This window comes from Martes martes, assembly GCF_963455335.1.
Source record: "Martes martes genome assembly, chromosome: 9".
Lineage (NCBI taxonomy): Eukaryota > Metazoa > Chordata > Mammalia > Carnivora > Mustelidae > Martes > Martes martes.
Window position 1 is genome coordinate 102,965,562 of NC_137896.1, and position 21,064 is coordinate 102,986,625.

Here is a 21,064-nt window from a genome sequence, read left to right on the forward strand (position 1 = left end):
GCAAAAATTTAGCATTTTAACTGGGAATTAATCTTGTTAAAGGAGTGTAAAATTCTTGAGAGAAAATGAGAAGATTTTATACTATGCTCATCGAGGTTGTAGTGCGATTGAATTTTTTGGATGGGGAAGACTCATAGGAAAACACATGCTAAGCTTCTGAGGGCAGAATGATAATCAAGAGATTAACCTTCTTCCATTTGTTTTGCTGTTGCCACTTTCTGATTAAGAAATTTTTATTTAAGACATCCTTACTTAAAAAAAAAAGGTGAAAATCAGTAATGATCCATTTAAAGTACTAAAGTAAGAAAATGTTGTTCAAGTTCCTCCAGCCCTTGGCTTATATCCTTCCAGGTTGTTCTCTTCTGCTTATATTAATCAAAGATAATATTTGTTTGTATGGGCTCTTTAGTAATAGTGAGTGGGTTTCATGTTCCACTTGCAGTAATTCGTTTCCTTTTTAAGATATAGTTAGGAAAGCTATATTTTAAGATACAGTTTAGGATATAGTTAGATTTTTATAAGTTATTTAGAATGTTTAAATGGAATCAGCTTCTTGACTATTGTCCTAAATTTAATGTTTTTCCCTTGGTTCAATAAAGAATTTTCCCAAGTGAGCAATATAATTGTACTTTAAAAAAAGACTTCTAGATAAGAGCCCCAGTATACATGGGAACCCAAACCAGCCTTGCTTTGGAATGCATATTTTTTCTGTATGATAGAGACATAGATGATTATAAATGCCCCTACTTCCACAATTCCTTTTTGAATTTGCTTTAAGGGGCTACATGGAATGTGATTTAACATAGAAACAAGTTAAGTGTGGTGTATTGGTTTCAAAATATAGCCTATTGAAGCCATTTTAACTCTCAAGTACATCACGTGTATATCCTTGTGTTCAGTAAGTGCATGGTGTTTGGTTTTTAAATTATTATTACAACCAAGTCTGTTACTCAGGTGCTCTCATCAGATGTTCCTTCAGGAACAGAAACTGAGGAGGAAGATGATGGCATGAATGACATGAATCAGGAGGTTATGTCATTAATATGGAGTGAAGATTTAAGAGTGCAGGACGTGCGAAGGCTTCTTCAAAGTGCGCATCCCGTCCGTGTCAATGTAGTACAGTACCCAGAACTCAGTGACCACGAGTTCATTGAGGAAAAAGAAAACAGGTAAAAGAGGCATGTTGTTATTTGTTATCAGTGTTTAACACTGAAAACCCTAAAAAGATAGTTAAGAATTAAAAGTACCACGTGTTTTAAGTTTTTAATCTATCCTTGGTAAACCATACATTTTATTCAAAATATTTTGGCATTTGGTAACCCAAGAGTATCTGATGACATAAGTGACCCTCCTCCTCTTAAAATACAGCTTTGTGCTACTTAGAAAAGGTGACTCTGAGACCATTCTGCTTAGCTACCATAAGAATTTACTAACAAAGCAAAACTCTGAACTCATTCTTCTGTATCTTGAGGAGGAAAAAAATATGTGTGTGTGTTTGTGTGTGTGTGTGTGTAAGTTTTTAGTGTAGCTTAAACTTATACCAGTATTTTTTACCTGATATGACAGGTAATACTCCATAAATCTTCTCTACTGCCAATCTCTAACATATATCCCTTGATAATAGTAATACTCAGTAGTAACCATCCTGTGACATTTCAGAGTCTTTGCCTTGGGACAATTCAACTTGTATTTGAAAATTCTCTCCTGTCCTATTACCTGCTGTGTCTCTGTCACCTGTCACTTTCCACCATTATTCTCTGGTTCTCCTTGCATTTCTTATGGTGGTCCTGCCTTATGGAGGATTGTCTATTACCTAGCTGCAGGGTTTGTCCTAATCTGCCTCTCACTGTTTCCTCTCCATCTGTACTTAGGTGTTAGTTACCCATAATTGAAGAGTCTGAGGGACAGAGAAATTGTGTGAAAACATAGTAGTTATTGTGGGCTCTGGTTGTGATGGGTGTCTTTGCATGAATTACTTAACTTCTTGCTGCCTCCGTTGTCTCAACTTTAAGAGTAGGCATAATTGTAGCATTCATACCTCATGGGGTTGCTCTGTGTATAGAATGAGTTATGTCTATATCGTGCTTAGAATACTGCTCCGTATGTAGTAAAGTTCAGTGCAGTTAGCCTTGATTATTAACTGAGTTCATTGATATATGAAGCTAGTTGGTTTTTTTTACCTTTATAATCAGTGACATCTCAGAAGGGATTATAGCATTTTGTTTTCATTATTATAGTTTTGTGGATTATGTTTAAGGTTTCTGTTGCAAAGTTCTGTGGGATATGGCCTTGAGTTTTTCGGATTCTAAATTAACATGGGGCACTATTCCTAAATAATCTTGGGACCAACAGATTTCTCGCACCAAAAAAAACTAGAAAAGCAGCTGTATGTATGTACAAGTTAGGGAGAGAACATGCTTATGAATAGCTTTGAAGAGAAAAATGTTAGCCTCTGCTTGGGTATTTCTGTACCTTAACAACACAAATATCTTAACAAGAGTTTGATTGTTGAGTGTTTCCTGGTTATAAATGCCCCTATTTCCACAGTTCCTGTTTGAATTTGCTTTAAGGGGCTACATAGAAACAAGTTAAGTATGGTGTATTAGTTTTCAAAATATAGTCTATTGAAGCCATTTTAACTCTAGTATAACATTTATACTGCTATTAATCCTGTAAGTCTTGGGCACCTGGGTGGCTCAGTGGGTTAGGCCTCTGCCTTCTGCTCAGGTCATGATCTCGGTCCTGCGATCGAGGCCCGCATCGGGCTCTCTGCTCAGTAGGGAGCCTGCTTCCCCCCTCTCTCTGCCTGCCTCTCTGCCTACTTGTGATCTCTGTCTGTCAAATAAATAAAATTTAAAAATATATATATTAAAAAAAGATATTTGAAAAAAAAATCCTGTCTTAGCCATCATGTAAGTGAAACTAATTCTTGTTTCCCTGGACATACCATGAAATCCACTGACTTCTAACATAGGAACTTCTTCCATTCTGTGTACAGGTCACAGAAGTGACACTTTTTGTTTTTTTTTTTTAAGATTTTATTTATTTGTTAGAGAGAGCATGAGAAAGCGATCATGAGGGGCACCTGGGTGGCTCAGGGGGGTAAGCCTCTGCCTTCAGCTCAGGTCATGGGCTTGGGGTCCTGGGATCTAGCCCCACATTGGGCTCTCTGCTTGGCGGGGAGCCTGCTTCCCCCTCTCTCTCTGCCTGCCTCTCTGCCTACTTGTGGTCTCTCTTTCTTTGTGTCAAATAAATAAAATCTTAAAAAAAAAAAAAAAGGAAGGAGATCACAAGCAGTAGGGGAGGAGTAGAGGGGGAATCAGACTCCCTGCTGAGCAGGGAGTCCAATGTGGGACTCTATCACAGGACCCCAGGATTATGATTTGAGCCGAAAGTAGATGCTTAACTGACTGAGCCCCCCAGGCGCCTCCAGAGGTGGCGCATCTGAGGCTATGTTGGCAAAAGGGATGGCAGGAGGATCCCAGATATACTGAAGGCAGCTAGACTGAAAATAACAAAATGAGGAAACCCAAAACATAATATTTTCCTTTGATCAGGTTAGCATCAGAATGGCATTTTGGGCTTCTCTTTTTGGTTGCTGAGGGAGAGTTGGCTTGGTTTATAGACCAGCTGGTTGTCACTCAAAGCAAGTATGGAACAAAAGAAATGTGTATCTCCCTTAGAGTTTCAAAGAACAGGAATATTAAAATGAGAATAACCATGTGTGGATGATTCATCTACATCTTTGTGTGAATTTACTATGTGATTTCCTCTGACATAGCAGTTTTTCTTTTGGAATGCTTAACTACAGATTATATTCCAGGTTTTTTTTTTCTTAAAGATTTTTCACATGTTGGTTTTGATTTTAATTATAGATTGCTCCAGTTGTGTCAACGAACTATGGCCCTTCCAGTAGGACGAGGAATGTTTACCTTATTTTCATACCACCCTGTTCCAACGGAACCACTGCCTATACCCAAATTGAATTTGACTGGTATGTTAAATTCTGGGCTCAGTGAGAAAGGAAATGGTTAAGTATATTTTTAGTGGAGTTATTGAATTATTTTAGTTAAAACCAAAGGAATGGTCTTTCTATCCCCACTGTTTTAAAATATCAGCCACTCTAGCAGATGTCAGAGCACAAATAGGAAATCAGACTAAACACTGTGGAAAGTTGCATGCAGCCCATTACTAAATTTTGCTTTTAATGAGACTGTTCCACGATACAAAAAGGCACTTGGGAAGGTTTAGAAAGATGATATTGATGATAGTGAGATTACTGGACTTTAAATAATCTTAAAGTATAACATATAAAAACGTTGTATCTTAATGTGTCTTGTTATATGTTGAGTATATGATCCTTGTACAAAAACACAAAAAGGTACTAAGCAGAAAGAAACAGTGCTCACATATAGTATAGTAGTCCCACTTGGTAGAGTGTTAACATTTTGGTATATATGGTTCCCAATTTTATTCTTCTAGTTTATAATTTTATATATTTTTAATTATCAGAAAATTTAACTCTGTTTTAGAAATTGTTTTCAGATTTAGAGTAAGCATCCTTTCATATCTAGCATACATAGGTATACAATTATATTATGTATATATGTAGGTGGGTAGGTGTTATATATAGATATTTTTTACAATGTATTTAATGTTCAGAGAAAAATATAGGCTGACATGTTTGAAAGTAACCTCATTGTCATCAATCACAGGTTGAAATTTATTATTCGTATAGCTTGACTGTGATGTTAGCCTTCATTTTATTTTTTAATAAGCTTACTTCTGTCTGACAGATTTTGAAGTAGTGGGTATCCTAATCAGATCTGTATAAAGTTAAATTGGTATCCATTTTCATAACCTCATGTATTTTAGCAAAAGGGATAATGGATTATTTTATTTTTAAACTTTTTTTATTAAAAATTTTTATTTGAGTATAGGTGACTTACAGTGGTAGATTAGTTTCAGCATAGTAATTCATTAACTCTGTATGTTATGCTCACCACAAGTATAGCTACCATCTGTTACCATGCAATGTTTTTACAATATCATTGACTGTATTCCCAATGTGGTATGTTTTATTTCTATGACTTATTTGTTCCATAACCGGAAGTCTAAATCTCCTACTCTCCTTCATTCATTTTGCCCATCGTCCTACTCTCCTTCTCTCTGTTGATCATCTGTTTGTTCTCTGTATCTATAGTCCTGATTCTGCTCTTTGTTTACTCATTTCTTTTGTTTTTTAGCGTCCACATATAAGTGGACTCTTCTTTCTCCATCTGATTTATTTCACTTAGCATAATACCCTCATCCATGTTGCAAATGGCAACATCTCATCATTTTTAGTGACTGAGTAATATTCCTGTGTGTGTGTGTGTGTGTGTGTGTGTACGTATGTACGTACACTACATCATCTTCGTTCGTCTATTGATGGTGGATGTTTGGGCTGCTTTCATATCTTGGCTATTATAAATAATGCTACAGTGAGCATAGAGTGAATATATCCTTTCAAATTAATGCTTTTGTTTTTGGATAGTAAATACCCAGTAGTGAAATTATTGGATCAAATGGTATTTCTGTTGTTAAATTTTTGAGGAACCTCAAAATACTGTTTTCTTCAGTGGCTATACCAATATACATTCTCACCAACAGTGCATGAGGGTTCCTTTTTTTCCCACATTCTCACTAACATTAGTTAATTCTTGTCTTTCATTCTAGCCATTCTGGCAGGTATAAGGTGATATTTCATTGTGGTTTTGATTTGCATTTCCCTGATGATGAGTGATGGTGAGCATCCTCTCATATCTGTTAGCCATCATATGTCTTCTTTGGAAAATTGTCTATTCAGATCCTCTGCCCATTTTTAATTAGTTTTTTTTTCTGATGTTGAGTCATTGTAAGTTCTTTATATATTTTGGATATTAACCCCTTATTAGATATATGATTTTCAAATATCTTCTCCTATTCAGTAGGTTTCCTTTTTGTTTTATTGATGGTTTCCTTTGGTTTTGTAAAAGCATTTTATTTTGATGTAGTTCCAATAGTTTACTTTTGCTTTTGTTTCCCTTGATTTAGGAGACATACATAGAAAAATGTTGCTTTGGCCTCTGTCAAAGAAATTACTGCCTGTGTTCTCTTCTAGGAGTTTTTGGTTTCAGTTCTCACATGTAGGTCTTTAATCTGTTTGGAGTTTATTTTTGTATATGGTGTAAGAAAGTGGTCCAGTTTCAGATGATGAATTATTTTAAATACGGTTTTTTTTTTTTTACCTTGCATCAAATTTGATGTACAAGTTAAAGTTTAAGTACTCATAATAATAATGTCATTCCAGATATTATGGGGTTAAGGGTTTTGAATGTAGAAAAGGTAATCACTGTTCTCAAAAATCTAAATGGAGCAATTTTGGATCTATGAATTATTCTCTCAATTTTAAATTCGTTTGATTGAATAGGACGGGCCCCTCCTCGGAACACAACAGTAGACCTTAACAGTGGAAACATCGATGTGCCTCCCAACATGACAAGCTGGGCCAGCTTCCATAATGGTGTGGCTGCTGGCCTGAAGATAGCGCCCGCCTCCCAGATCGACTCAGCTTGGATTGTTTACAATAAGCCCAAACATGCGGAGTTAGCCAATGAATATGCTGGCTTTCTCATGGCCCTGGGTCTGAATGGGCACCTTACCAAGCTGGCTACTCTCAATATCCATGACTACTTAACCAAGGTGAGACTCCCAGCACCTGGCAGTGTGCCTCATCCAGGCCCCTGCAGTAGCTCCTAATTGTTCTATTTGCTCTTCCTTCTTCATTCTTGTACCTCTCAGTCCATTCTTCCCACAGGAGGCGGAGTCATTTTTCTAAAGTGTCAATTAGCATGTATCACTTCCCTGGTCAAAACTGTTTAAAGACCTCTCGTTGCTCTTGATGTACATTCTGGGAGCCTATGTGATCCCCCTCACTTACCAGCCTTACTTTGTACCACTCATCCCCTTGCTCTCCACACTCTAGCCAAGGGACTGGCCGTTTCAGCTCCTTGGCAACCCAAATTCTCTCACTTCAGAGTTTGGCAAACAAACTCTTTCTCTTGGCATAAACTCTTCCACTTATATGCCATAAAAATACACTTAGAGTATACAATGCTGTGGTTTTAGTGTGTTCAAAGAGTTGTGCATCCATTCCTGCTGTTAGTTTTGGAAAGTTCATCGGTCTATAAAGGACTGTCATAGCAGTAGCAGTCACCCTCCATTCCCTTTCCCTCCAGCCCCTGGCTACCACGGATCTACTCTCTGTCTCTGGATTTGCTGATTCTGGGCCTTTCATTTAAATGGAATCCTATAGTAGGTGGTCTTTTATGGCTGGCTTCTTTCTGTTATAATGTTTTCATGGTTTGTTCATGTTGTATCATGTATCAGCACTTCATGTCTTTTTTTTACTGAATAGATAATTCCATTTTGTGAATAGACTGTTTATCCATTTATCAGTTGGTGGGTAGTTGGGTTATTTCTACTTTTTAACTGTTACAAATAGTGCTGCTGTCAACATGTACGTGTTTTTATGTGGACATATGTTCTCATTTCTCTTGGGTTTATTCCTAGGAGTGGAATCGCTGGGTCATACGGTAGCTCTTTGTTTAAATTTCTGAGGAACTACCAAACTGTTTCCAGAGTGGCTGGAACCTTTTTACAGTCCCACCAGCAATACATAAGGATTCTAGTTTCTCCACATTCTTGCCAACATTTGTCTGTCTTTTTAATTATTGTCATCCTAGTAGGTGTGAAGTAACATCTCATTATTTTGGTTTACATTTCCCTGATGGCTGATGATGTTGAGCTTCTTTCATGTGCTCATAGGACATTTGTAGGTCTTCTTTGGAGAAATGTCTATTCAGATCCTATGTTTATTTTAAAGTTGGGTTATCTTACTGAATTGTATTCTCTATGTATTCTGGATACTAAGGCCATTAACAGATAAAGGATTTGCAAAAATTTCTCCCATTCTTTGGGTTGTCTTTCACTTTCTGATGGTATCTTCGAAGCACACAGGTTTTTAATTTAATGAAGTCCAGTTTGTCTATTTTTTTCTTTAATTGCTTGCTTTGGTGTCATATCTCATTGCCAAACCTGTGGTCCTAACCCATTAACACCTATGTTTTCTTCCCGGAATTTTACAGTTTTAGCTCTTAGGTTTAGTTCTGTGGTCCTATTAGAGTTAATTTTAGGGAAGGATTTAAGGAAGGTGTCCAGCTTTATTCTTTTGCATGTGGTCTGCAATTATCACAGCACCATTTTCTAAAAAGACTGTTTGGTTCCCACTGAATTGTCTTGGCATCCTGTGGTCACTTGACCATTACTGTGAGGGTTTATTTCTGGATCGCATCAGAACCTTTTATACGTTGTTCTCTCACCTGACCTAATTTTCTCTTATTTTCTAAAGCTGCATACCTCCCTTTCTACCACTTTTCCTGGTTAATTTGTATTAATCCTTCAGGTCCTGTTGTAAGTTTTACTTCTTTAAATATTTCTAATAATTCTTCAGCTCCTCCTAATCGAAATTAGGCTTTCAAGAAATACTACTTCATATTACTTTGTACTTTTTCAACATACTGCTTTTTAATAATGTATTTATTTTTATATTTTTACTTCGATGCTTTTCCCCCCATTAGGGCGCTTGCCTCCTGAGAGTAAAGACTATGTCTCTTTAATTTGCTGTTGTATTCTTGGTGCTTCTCACTGTGCTTGTCAATAAAAGTACTTACTGAAAGTCTGGCAGGCCTTACTTTATTCAAGACTGCATATTTGTTTTGGTAGTGACTTATATTTCATTTTACTTTCTACCATAGGGTCATGAAATGACAAGCATTGGACTGCTCCTTGGTGTTTCTGCTGCTAAACTAGGCACCATGGATATGTCAATTACTCGGCTTCTTAGCATTCACATTCCTGCCCTCTTACCCCCAACGTCCACAGAGCTTGATGTTCCTCACAATGTCCAAGTGGCTGCAGTGGTTGGCATTGGCCTCGTATATCAAGGGACAGCTCACAGGCATACTGCGGAAGTCCTATTGGCTGAAATAGGTATGGCATTAACAGTGCTGTGTCTTCATAAGCATATACTGCCCTCTCCACAGGAACCCAAGTAAAAATGATAGTAAAATTATAAAAGTTAAGGAAAAATAGTAGCTTTTATTAGAATATTCTGATGCTAATTTAACAAAATAGTGTAAGTAATATTTTCCAAGGCTGATACTAGTGTGCAGGTAATTTATCTGGATGTTTATTTGGTCAGCCTGTTGTTGAGCTCTAGAGATCCTATTGAATGAGCTAACCTGTGTTCTTAATCACTAGTGAGAGTGCTGTTTATGGTGCTTTGTCTTTGCTAGGCAGTATCTGGCAGTGATCTGCACTTGAAATGCAAAGTTGATTACTTTGATCCCTAGAAACAGTGTTCATTATGTTAGACAATTCTTACTTTTAGGAGAATGGAAGTGATTGACTCTTGCTTTTCCTCCTTTCCATGCTGGTGGTTATGATGTTAATGAAATGCATTTGCTCTGTCTGTAATTGAGTCTAAACCTTTTGGAAATGTGTCTTATGTATTGTTATCTTTTTCTGACAAGTGGAAATACTGTTGGCATTACTAATATATTCCCTAATTTAGATACATAGTTCCATGTTTTGTTCTATATTCAGGGTCTTTTCTACATATATTTCAGGATATGTTGTTGAAGATATATTTTCTCTGGAATTCTGTTAGTTAGCTATTGCCTAAATAATGCTACCTAACAAACAACCACAAAATTGGCCCAGCATCTCAGCTTTAGGCCATAGATCTAAACGTGGGTGTGCTGCTCTGTCTCCTGCTCCAGATGACTTATTCTGGGGCCCAGGCTAGAGGATGTGCTTGTTTTATGGTGATAACAGAAGGCCAAGAGGGAGAGCCAAATAATGGAAGCACATTTCAGGCCTTTGCTTACATTGTGCCAGCTAAGATCCCTGGTTAAAGCTAGTCACGTGTTAAGCCAACCATCAGGCTCTGTCAAGAGTATGGATGTGTACATATGAGCACTGTAGGGCAGTGAAATATTTCAGCAATTTAATCTACTACAGTGATGAAATAAATTATTTACAAAACTGACATTTTTCTGTTACCAAAATACGTAATAGCATAAGTTGGTCTGAGAAACATTTATTCAGAAGATACTCAAGAGTGGCTTTTATTTTTTATTTTTCATTTTTAAAAGATTATTTATTTATTTATTTGACAGACAGAGATCACAAGTAGGCAGAGAGGCAGGCAGAGAGAGAGGAAGGGAAGCAGGCTCCCTGCTGAGCAGAGAGCCTGATGCGGGGCTGGAGCCCAGGATATTGGAATCATGACCTGAGCCGAAGGCAGAGGCTTTAACCACTGAGCCACCCAGGCACCCCAAGAGTGGCTTTTAAAGCTTGTTCATCTGCAAGGTGAATCAAAGCACACCTCTTTCACATGGTATATAGAAGATTTCATCTAGATTCATATGCATATGCTCTTTTATGTAATTATAGTCAGATATATATACTACTTTATATTGTCCTTTATATATGTCATTGTCAGAAATGTTTTTTAAAATTAATTTCATATTGTGTAATCTCATTGAATTGGTGTTCTGTAAATTGCCTATTTTATGATTTTCAGGACTTTTTAGTTTATTTCTAATTATTTGCTATTATATATAAATACTGCTTTTGTATAATATTGGTTACTTTTGTATAATATTTCTTTTTTTTTTTTAATTACCTTTTTCTTGTGGGTAAAATCCCAAGAGTGTGAAATTTGTTTTGGACAGAGGGGTCTTTATGTATAATACATTTTGCTGTCCTAAAGGGTAGAATTAGAATCACAGGTGCTTTTTTAAAAAATGAGCTAAGTGTCTGAAAACAAAATATTTAGCTTAAAAACTTAGAGTCCTTCCTGTCCATTATTAGTATTTGAACAGTGGATTGGAAATAGTAAAATAAAAACAAAATGCAGGAGATTAAAAATTAAAACATTTTTAAGTGCTCTTCTTTTAAAAATTTTTTCTATTTCTTGATAATTTTTTCCCCCCAGAACATCAGTTTTACTTTAAGAATGGAGAACATGTGAACACATCCTTTTTATACTAAACCACTTAAAATGTTTAAAAATAAAACAGATTTTTATATTTTAAGACAAAACAAGAAATACCTTACATGTAGAGATATATACTTATATGAGATCTCACACACTCCCTGGTGAATCAGCTGACTTTTCCTTTTATTGAGACAACTTTTAGAAATACTGTATTAAATCATTATCTTCTATTCTCAGTTTTTCTCATATGTATATACTTGGAAATGGTCAAGTTGTTTTGTTTTTTTTCTTTAATAAAACCCAAGGTTTCATAGTGTATAAAAGTCACTGCTTTCAAATTGATACATTGAAAGACCCATCTTGAGCTTTACATTGTAGTAAACCAACAGTTGTGCATATCATCTGTGATAATGTCATATCTTTCTGAGTGGGGTTATATTGAATCCATGGTTCTTATGCAACTTACTAGAAAGCTAATTCTAAAACTTATGATAGAATTTTAAGAGGCCAGGAGGCCAGCTTGAACTGTGTTATTTTCTATTTTATAGGACGGCCCCCTGGTCCTGAAATGGAATACTGCACTGACAGGGAGTCTTACTCTTTAGCTGCTGGGTTGGCCTTGGGCATGGTTTGCTTGGGGGTAAGCATTCTCTGTGCCTTCACATGCTTCATTTATGATGTCTGCATGTTGAGACAAATGATCTTGACACTTAACTCTGAATACCACTCTGCCTTACTGTGACTTAACCTGATTCTCAGCTCTTTTTTCTTTTTTTCTTTCTGGATATTTTTCAAAGTGCTAGATTTGGAAATGGAGAGAATTTGAAGTGAAGAGTGGGGCTTTAAGGTTTTTATTCCCCTGGCTTAGATGTCATTGTTCATGAATGAACCAAGGGAATGAACTATCTTGAAGAATTTAAGACATAAGATGAAGTGATAGCCCCCTCAGACAGAAAAAAGAAAATTATATATGATCAGGAGCTCTAAGTGTCTGTAGTAGTTGCTAGAGATAAACCATGTCCTTTTGACATCTTGGTATTCACTGGGATCTCATTATGTTGTCACCGTAGTATTTGCTTTGTGACGGAATGCAGTATGACTTTGTTCCATCTTTAAACACATCCATGAGACATAGTGTAGAATTATCGGAAACATTTGATCAGATTGACTATGTCACCTGAAATGTGGGTTCTTAAGAACCACCAATACCGTATTATACTGAAACTAAATTATAAAAAGAAAGTTCACTGTCTGGTAGGTTTTTGATTCTTCACGTTTGACCCATGAACTAAAGAAGCAGGTGGTATAGTGGAAAAGCAGCATACTGGGAACTGGGACCTTGATTTGGTTCTGACCAGTGAGTCATGTCCTTTAACTACAGTATCGTCTAGTGGTTAAGCAACTCCATGGATTGTTTTATATCCTTGTTTATACCCAACCCTGCCGGGTACTAGCTCTGTAACCTTGGGCTTTATGTGTGCCTCACTTTCCTCATCTGTAAAATAGTAGCCATTTGGTAGATTTGTCATATTAAGTAAGTTAATCCATGTTAAACACATAGAATAGTACCTGAAACAGTGTTCAGTAAGTTTATTATTGTACTTATTATTGCTGAAATAGTTTGTAGGTACAATAATGAAAGAACTCAGATGTTCAAAGTTCAAGTTTCATTTACATGCCTCATATTTTTTTTTATTATTAGTATAATTAACTGTATTTTGAAGCCTTTATTTTGTGATATGAAAGTATTAAACATATAAGTTTGTCATTTTTTTTTAAAGATTTTTTATTTCAGAGGGAGAGAAAGCATGTGCACTAGCATGCTCAGGGGGAGGGACAGAGGGAGAGGGAAAAAGAGAATCTCCAGCAGACTCCCTGCTGAGTGAGCATGGAGCCCAACCTGGGGCTTGATCTCACAACCCTGAGATCATGACCTGAGCCCAAATCCAAGAGTCGAATGCTCAACCTACTGAATCACCCAGGCATCCCTAAGTATAGTAATTCTTTTTTTTTTTTTTTAAAGATTTTATTTATTTATTTGTCAGAGAGAGTGAGCACAGGCAGACAGAGAGGCAGGCAGAGGCAGAGGGAGAAGCAGGCTCCCTGCTGAGCAAGGAGCCCGATGTGGGACTCGATCCCAGGACGCTGGGATCATGACCTGAGCCGAAGGCAGCCGCTTAACCAACTGAGCCACCCAGGCGTCCCAAGTATAGTAATTCTTAATGTGAATAATTAAGAGCTTGTTTGAATGTTAAGTCTTGAGTAATAGTTATTTTAATTTAAAAAACCCAAAATACCTTGTTTGAATGTTAAGTCTTGAGTAATAGTTATTTTAATTTAAAAAACCCAAAATACCTTGTTTGAAGTTAGTTCATTCTTTATTTGCCATGGGTGTGTGTTGTGAGTCTTATTCCATAAGATTTCCTTTCATATGTTTGTTATCTCATTTTCCAGCATGGCAGTAATTTGATAGGTATGTCTGATCTCAATGTGCCTGAGCAGCTTTATCAGTACATGGTTGGAGGTCATAGGCGCTTTCAAGCAGGAATGCACAGGGAGAAGCATAAATCTCCAAGTTATCAAATCAAAGTAAGTTCAAAATAAAGCAACAGATCAAAATTCTGAAAGCTAAGAAGTTAATTTGAAAATAGTAATTTTCTTACCAACATTTGTAAATCTGTTAATTTTAAGCATAGGCTAGTATGCAGAAGAATTTGTAATAGTTCAGAACTTTTTTACATAAATAAACTTTTTTTTTTTTTTTGATAGGAAGGAGATACCATAAATGTGGATGTAACTTGTCCAGGTGCCACTCTTGCTTTGGCCATGATCTACTTAAAAACCAATAACAGGTATCACATTCCCCCACTTCACCCCTTGTTATGATAGTGTGACTTCTTTTATGACCTCAGTAGTAAAACTAAATTATTTAATGTATTTATTTTCCTTGTACTAGATTAACTTGATTTTGATTCTCTCCAGTACTCAAGTTCCACAGATTTTTTTTTAAAGGAAATATTCTTTTTTTTTTAAGATTTTATTTATTTATTTGACAGAGATCACAAGTAGGCAGAGAGGCAGGCAGAGAGGGGGTGGAGGGGAAGCAGGTTCCCTGATGAGCAGAGAGCCCGATGCGGGGCTGGATCCCAGGACCCTGGGATCATGACCTGAGCTGAAGGCAGAGGCTTAACCCACTGAGCCACCCAGGTGCCCCCCACAGATTTTTATCTAGAAACAGTATATTTTGCTATTTTAATCTTTGATAATATAGTTGCCAATTTTTATTGATTTTTGTTTTGTAGTTGATGTCACAACTAGAAAATACCCAAAGTCCTCTTCATTAATTATGCATGTTATTTGAGGATTGGTTAAACCAGAATCACTTAGCATTATTCTATTCTTGGTTACCGTGTATAAAAATGATTTCTGTTTAGTTCAAGAACTTGCCTAATAAGCATAACCAGCTTCCTTCCCAACTCCCAATAATTAGGGCTGGACACATAAAAGTAGACTTTTGGCATTTATTTTTTTATATTTTATTTAGAAGAGTAAGGTAGGAGACATTAAACTATGTTTTATATTTTAAGTCTTTTAAGTTAAAAAATGTTCTGAGATTCAAGAATTTTTTTAGCTTTGTGAATTTCCCCTGTTAGAAAAAGTGAATGTATGTAAAATTAGCAAAATGTTTAAAAACAGGTATTTATTCATCTATTTTGGTGACTATGTATGTTAGTGCTTTCTTGGTAGTGGAGATATTTCAGTGAACAAAAAAAAAAACCCTAAAAATATCTGTTTTCATAAAGCATATGTTGTCATAGGACAGGCATTCATACACGACAAATCCTGTATTAGAGGGTATGAAGTACTATGAAAAGCAAATATGGTAATAGATGGAGTGGGGGTTTCTCGAGTGTCTTGGGATTCCTCATTTTTTTGTTCTCTAGTTGAGCAATAATGCCTACTGATATCCTCCACCAATAGATCTATTGCAGATTGGCTTCGCGCTCCTGACACCATGTATCTGCTGGACTTTGTGAAGCCAGAATTTCTCTTGCTTCGGGTATGGCACTTTATCATTTTTTATTTCTGCTAACATGAGGAGTCTATTTGTGTTTCTCAAGTTTAGCTCGTGAATATAAATGTTTCCGCAGGGGAGCCTTTTGCTATTAATCCATCATCTAGATGTAATTGGTAGTAATCTTTTGAAATTTCCCAAAGTAACTTGTAGGAATGCCAGGAAACACAACCATATTGCTATATAGTACTAGGAGTTAACATTTCAACTTCTTACTTTATTCAACAAGCAGTAAGTGGCTGGGGCTGCTTTATTTTACATTCTTTCACTATTAAGGATGCAGCATTACTCTAAAGGGTATAATTAGTGACAGTAACTATTTGACATAATTGTCTACATTTTTCCCTTTATTCTTTAATGTTTAAACTTGTATGTTTTTAGCCCATGAAAGCTTTTAAGTTATATAGACAGTGCTAAGATTCTCTGTGATTTTTCTTTTATGAAGTGAGTGTTTAAAAGTTCTTTAAACTTTGGTAACAGTTAACTCAATTTAGCGTTTTTTTGTGTGTTAAAATTTAAGATTTTTATTTATTTATTTATTTCATAGACAGAGATCAAAGTAGACAGAGAGAAAGGCAGAGAGAGAGAGGAGGAAGCAGGCTCCCCACTGAGCAGAGAGCCTGACGCGGGGCTCAATCCCAGGATCCTGAGACCATGACCAGAGCTGAAGGCAGAGGCTTTAACCCACTGAGCTACTCAGGCGCCCCTGTGTGTTAAAATTTAAATCTTCAATTTATTTTAATGAGTTTAGCTTAGGTTGATATTTTGTACCGTATTTTTCAAATTGCCTTCAGTTGGGAACTGATTTTTACATTATTTAATATGATCATTGTTATAAAATCCGTGAACTTTGCCTGCTCTAATTGATTTTATCTGTTACATTTTTAAGACACTTGCTCGATGCCTGATTCTGTGGGATGATATTTTACCAAATTCCAAGTGGGTTGATAGCAACGTTCCTCAGGTGAGTATATATAATAAATACTGTTATATCTTTAATAGCATAAATTATGATTTCTTGTGGGGTTTTACAAAACCCTATAAAATACTTATTTTTAATAAAGGCAATATTGATAATTATAGTATCTCTTGAAAACGTGGGACCTTTCGGTTTAAGATTGTGTGCTGACCAGACTACAGTCCTCTCTTCTGGCCCCAGATCCTGAGAAATTGTAGTATTAAAAATTAAATATACCAAAGTACCCTAAAAAATATTTTTTATTTTTATTTTATTCCTCAGTCCAGAAGCCATGAAAGAGGAAACTTACCCAGTGGTTTTCCTGTCTTCCAAGTGTCACCTCTCCTCTAGAAACTGCTTGCTTTTGTTTGATCTCTAGTGCATTTAGGTTAAGGATTGGGGAACCATGGCCCACCTATTTTTATAAGTAAAGTTTTTTCAGAATGCAGCCATGTCATTCATTTACTTACTATGTATAGCTGCTTTTGTGTTAAAACAGCAGAAATGAGGAGTTGCTTTAGATACTATATGATCTACAACCCAGAAGTGTTTACTCTTTGGCCCTTTAAGGAAAGGTTTGCTGACCCCTGCCATAATAGTTAATTTTTATAATAGTTAATTTTTATATTTTGCCTAGAGTTTATACTTGTTTCCTTTATTTTTTTTTTAAAGATTTTATTTATTTATTTGACAGAGATCGCAAGTAGGCAGAGAGGCAGGCAGAGAGAGAGGGGGAAGCAGGCTCCCTGCTGAGCAGAGAGCCCGATGTGGGGTCGATCCCAGGACCCTGAGATCCTGACCTGAGCCAAAGGCAATGGCTTAACCCACTGAACCACCCTTGTGCCCCTATACTTGTTTTTTTTTATTTTTTAATTTTTTTAATTTTTATTTTTTATTTTATTTTAAAGATTTTTATTTATTTATTTGACAGACAGAGATCACAAGTAGGCAGAGAGGCAGGCAGAGAGAGAGGAGGAAGCAGGCTCCCTGCTTAGCAGAGAGCCTGATGCGGGGCTTGATCCCAGGACCCTGAGATCATGACCTGAGCCGAAGGCAGAGGCTTAACCCACTGAGCCACCCAGGTGCCCACCCATACTTGTTTTCTGCAAGAGAGTCACTCTGATAGTTTATTCATCCATTACCTAAACTCTTAGATTTATTTCTATTTGTTTGATACTTCCAGTTTGTTAGTGAGGAACAGGTGAGGAAGAGTTGTTTTAATTGACTCAGCCATTTGTCAACCAAAATTTTAACTCCTAGCACATCTGAATATTCAGAGATGTCAGTTCTTTCTGAAAGTGCCATTTAAAATCTGTATTGTAGGATAAAATTAAACTTTTTTCCCCATTCCTTCATTTAGTGCATATTTGTTGATCTTCTTTAAATGAACTCTATAAATGTTAAACTCTAGGTTACATTTAACATGGATCTGACATGTGGACTGTCCTCAAGAAACTCTAATAAATTTACTAAATTTAGTTTACAAAGTTAAAGATATACACACAATAACTGTATTCCAGAACAGAAGGTGAAAATCCATGCCAGAGTTCTCTTTTTAACTTTTATGGAAATGTGGTCCTTGGACTTTGAATACATAGTTATCTTTCTCACATTTCTTTTGCTTCAGACTCAATATTTTTAAATTTGGCCTTTTTATATCAGGGATCCTCAAATACATGTTAATAAATTCACAGTTATGTTCATTGATACTTTCTGTCACTCCCCACTTTCTCCTAGTTTTCACCCATTCCTTTCACTGATTCTGTAGCAGGGCCTCTTGTAGGATACAACCTAGTGTCAAAAGAGGTATTTAAAAAGTCACTTTGTAAACGGCTTTTTTTTTTAAGATTTTATTTATTTATGTGACACAGAGAGAGAGAGAGAGAGATCACAAGTAGGCAGAGAGAGAGGTGTGAGCAGGTTCCCTGCTGAGCAGAGAGCCCGATGTGGGCCTCGATCCCAGGACGCTGAGATCATGACCTGAGCTGAAGGCAGAGGCTTAACCCACTCAGCCACCCAGGCGCCCCAAACTGCTTTTTTTGTTTGTTTGGACTTAAGGCACATCTAAAATAACAATAACTACATCTTCATAGCACTTTTTCCTTCATCACAAGCTTTGCTCTACAACCTTATGTTATGCTCCTAGGCAGTGCTGTACTGTGAGTTGTTCAGGTATTGCCCTCTGTGCATGGGTGGGAACAGTGTGCTCTTTTTGTTATCAGTGTGTCTTTGCATCCATAAGACTGTGAACTCTTCAAAGTCAGCTGCTGTGTGCGTTCGGTCTTTCCCTCCTAGCAACTAGCACTTAGTAGCAAGAGCTACTGTGACACTGTTACAGTAGACTCTTAATTGAAAGAAGGCAGACCACGGCACTAGACTAGACTAGAGTCACCCAGCTAGTCAGAGCTGGGGTAAAATGGAAACTAGCTATTAGGACCTCAGATCTTAAGAGTTTTGCACTGTACTCTCTACAAGACAGAGGAGTTTGGTGGTCTTTTCTTGTTCATTTCTTGTATGCCTTACCTTACCTTTAAAGGACTACATTTCTCCCTTTGATTACTCCTTATATTTTTGATTTTTTAAAAAAAACTTCTGGAGACCATAGGAAAGATGACAAGGACCAAATTGAGGAGGGGTTCTCCCTCTCCTCCCCCAATTGTTTACAACCCAAGTTCTTAGTGATGCTTTTTATTTGTCAGAGAGAGCGAGCGCTAGCGAGTGAGCGTGCAAGCACAGGCAGACAGAGGGAGAAGCAGACTCCCTGCGGAGTAAGGAGCCTGATGTGGGACTCGATCCCAGGACGCTGGGATCATGACCCGAGCTGAAGGCCGCGACTTAGCCAACCGAGCCATCCAGGCATCCCTCTCTTAGTGATGCTTTTTAATGGTTTATGATCAAGTATAGTGTTAGAATACCTAGGTTAATAATGATGATGATGATGATGATGATAGCAGCTAACACTTAAGACTTAGGCATTAATTTTAAGAGCTTTGAGTACATTGAGTCTTCTAATTCTCAAAGGAACTTAGAAGGTAGGCACTTAAATTGTGCTCATTTTACAGACAAGACACAGAGCAGTCAAGAAAATTGCTCATGGTCACAGAGCTAGTGTGGGCCCTGCTGAACCTAGGCCTTAAACCCCAGCTTTAGAGACAAAAGGAGCTTATAAATGCCTGCTGTGAAAATAGAAATATTCCATTCCTATATGGTATAATAGACACTTTATATAAATGTTACAATTAGGTTATCTATGTATATATAAATTACTCACGTTGGAGTCATAGCAGTTTTTCAGAATGTCACTCAATTTCTGAGTAAGTAACATTCAAAATTAAAGTCTGAAGAGGAAGGAAGAAAGATGGAAGTAGTTATCAGCCTATATTACACAGCCAGCATAATTGCTTACCTCATTGAGATAATCAGAGAGAAAAGGTATTTCAAGTTTTTTGATTTGGTGATGTTCAGTATGTAAAAAGATTGTATCAAGGGCACATGGAGTGGCTTACTTGGTTAAGTGACTGCCTTTGGCTCAGGTCATGATCCTCGAGTCCCAGAATCGAGTCCCGCTTCGGGCTCCCTGCTCAGCAGGGAGTCTCCTTCTCCCTCTGACCCTCCATCCTCTTGTGCTCTCTCACTCTCTCTCTCAAATAAATAAAATCTTGATTTATATACTTTTTTTTAAAAAGATTTTATTTGAGAGAAAGAGAGAGGGAGCACAAGTTGTGGGGAGAGGTAGTGGGAGAAGCAGACTTCCCTCAGAGCAGGGAGACTGATATGGGGCTTGATCCCAGGACCCTGGGACCATGGTCTGGGCCGAAGGCAGACGCTTAACCGACTGAGCCACCTAGGTGCCCCTAAATAAAATCTTATAAAAAAAAAAAGAAGATTGTATTGTTAGTGACTTTACAATATTTTTTGGTTTATTATAGAAAGCATCCTGAAATGTTACTCTCCTGAATAAACAGTCTTTGAAAAGATTATAAGAATAATTTTCAAAATTTAATTTAAAGTTAATTAAATGAGGGGCGCCTGGGTGGCTCAGTGGGTTAAAGCCTCTGCCTTCGGCTCAGGTTATGATCTCAGAGTCCTGGGATCGAGCCCCCCATTGGGCTCTCTGCTCGGCAGGGAGCCTGCTTCCTTCTCTCTCTCTGTCTGCCTCTCTGCCTACTTGTGATCTCTCTCTGTCAAATAAATAAATAAAATCTTTAAAAAAAAAAAAGAATGCTTTTAAAGTTAATTAAATGGTTTAATTGAGTAATTTAAATCAAATTTAAATTTGATAAAGTTGTTTACTACTTAAACTATAAGGAAAGGGATGTGTTTCTCAACAATAGTTAAAGATAAACATATTGATGGTTTAGTTTAGCTTAGGTAATTTAGTGACTAACCTACTCTGGTAGGCATAAGGCTAGAAATACCTCATGAATAAGAAGTATATATTTCTGATTAGAGTTCTTTCCAGTTGCTTTTTCCCCTCTTCCCACTGCTTTCTCATATCCTTGCTCCAGCCCTATTCTACAGTCATCTTTGCATTTCAGTTCACTGGTGTGAAGTATTACATCAGCCTGTTACTGACTCAGAATACACTTTAGTCCTCCAGTTCATATGCGTTCAGTCCTATTCAGTTATTGCTGGGTCTTAGATTTGAAATTGGATTGCATTCAATGTGATTAAAATATATGCCTTTGAATGAAATGGCTTATTTTATGTAATATGACCATGAAAAGCAGTTATGTTCTTCTTTTTTTTCTTTTCTTTTCTTTTCTTTTTTTTCTTTTTTTTTTTTTGGTGAAGGGGCCTGTGGGGCAGGGCAGAGGGAGAGGGAGCAAGAATCGGAAGCAGGCTTCACGCCTAGTGAAGACCCCTTTGTGGGGCTTGATATCACAACCCCGAGATCATGACCTGAGCTGAAATCAAGAGTCAGATGGTTAACCAGCTGAGCCAC

The 21,064-nt window shown here is 37.0% G+C and overlaps 1 protein-coding gene across 1 annotated transcript in view; it reads left to right on the top strand.

Annotated features, from left to right (window-relative positions):
• ANAPC1 (anaphase promoting complex subunit 1) overlaps nucleotides 1–21,064 on the top strand; it is a 99,041-nt gene that overhangs the window by 46,463 nt on the left and 31,514 nt on the right. The window contains exons 25-33 of the mRNA XM_080813136.1: nucleotides 955–1,169; nucleotides 3,876–3,994; nucleotides 6,452–6,723; nucleotides 8,838–9,072; nucleotides 11,635–11,726; nucleotides 13,541–13,675; nucleotides 13,856–13,938; nucleotides 15,068–15,146; nucleotides 16,051–16,125. Coding sequence (XP_080669262.1) covers nucleotides 955–1,169; nucleotides 3,876–3,994; nucleotides 6,452–6,723; nucleotides 8,838–9,072; nucleotides 11,635–11,726; nucleotides 13,541–13,675; nucleotides 13,856–13,938; nucleotides 15,068–15,146; nucleotides 16,051–16,125 — 1,305 coding nt within the window. The remainder of the gene's footprint in view (nucleotides 1–954; nucleotides 1,170–3,875; nucleotides 3,995–6,451; nucleotides 6,724–8,837; nucleotides 9,073–11,634; nucleotides 11,727–13,540; nucleotides 13,676–13,855; nucleotides 13,939–15,067; nucleotides 15,147–16,050; nucleotides 16,126–21,064) is intronic.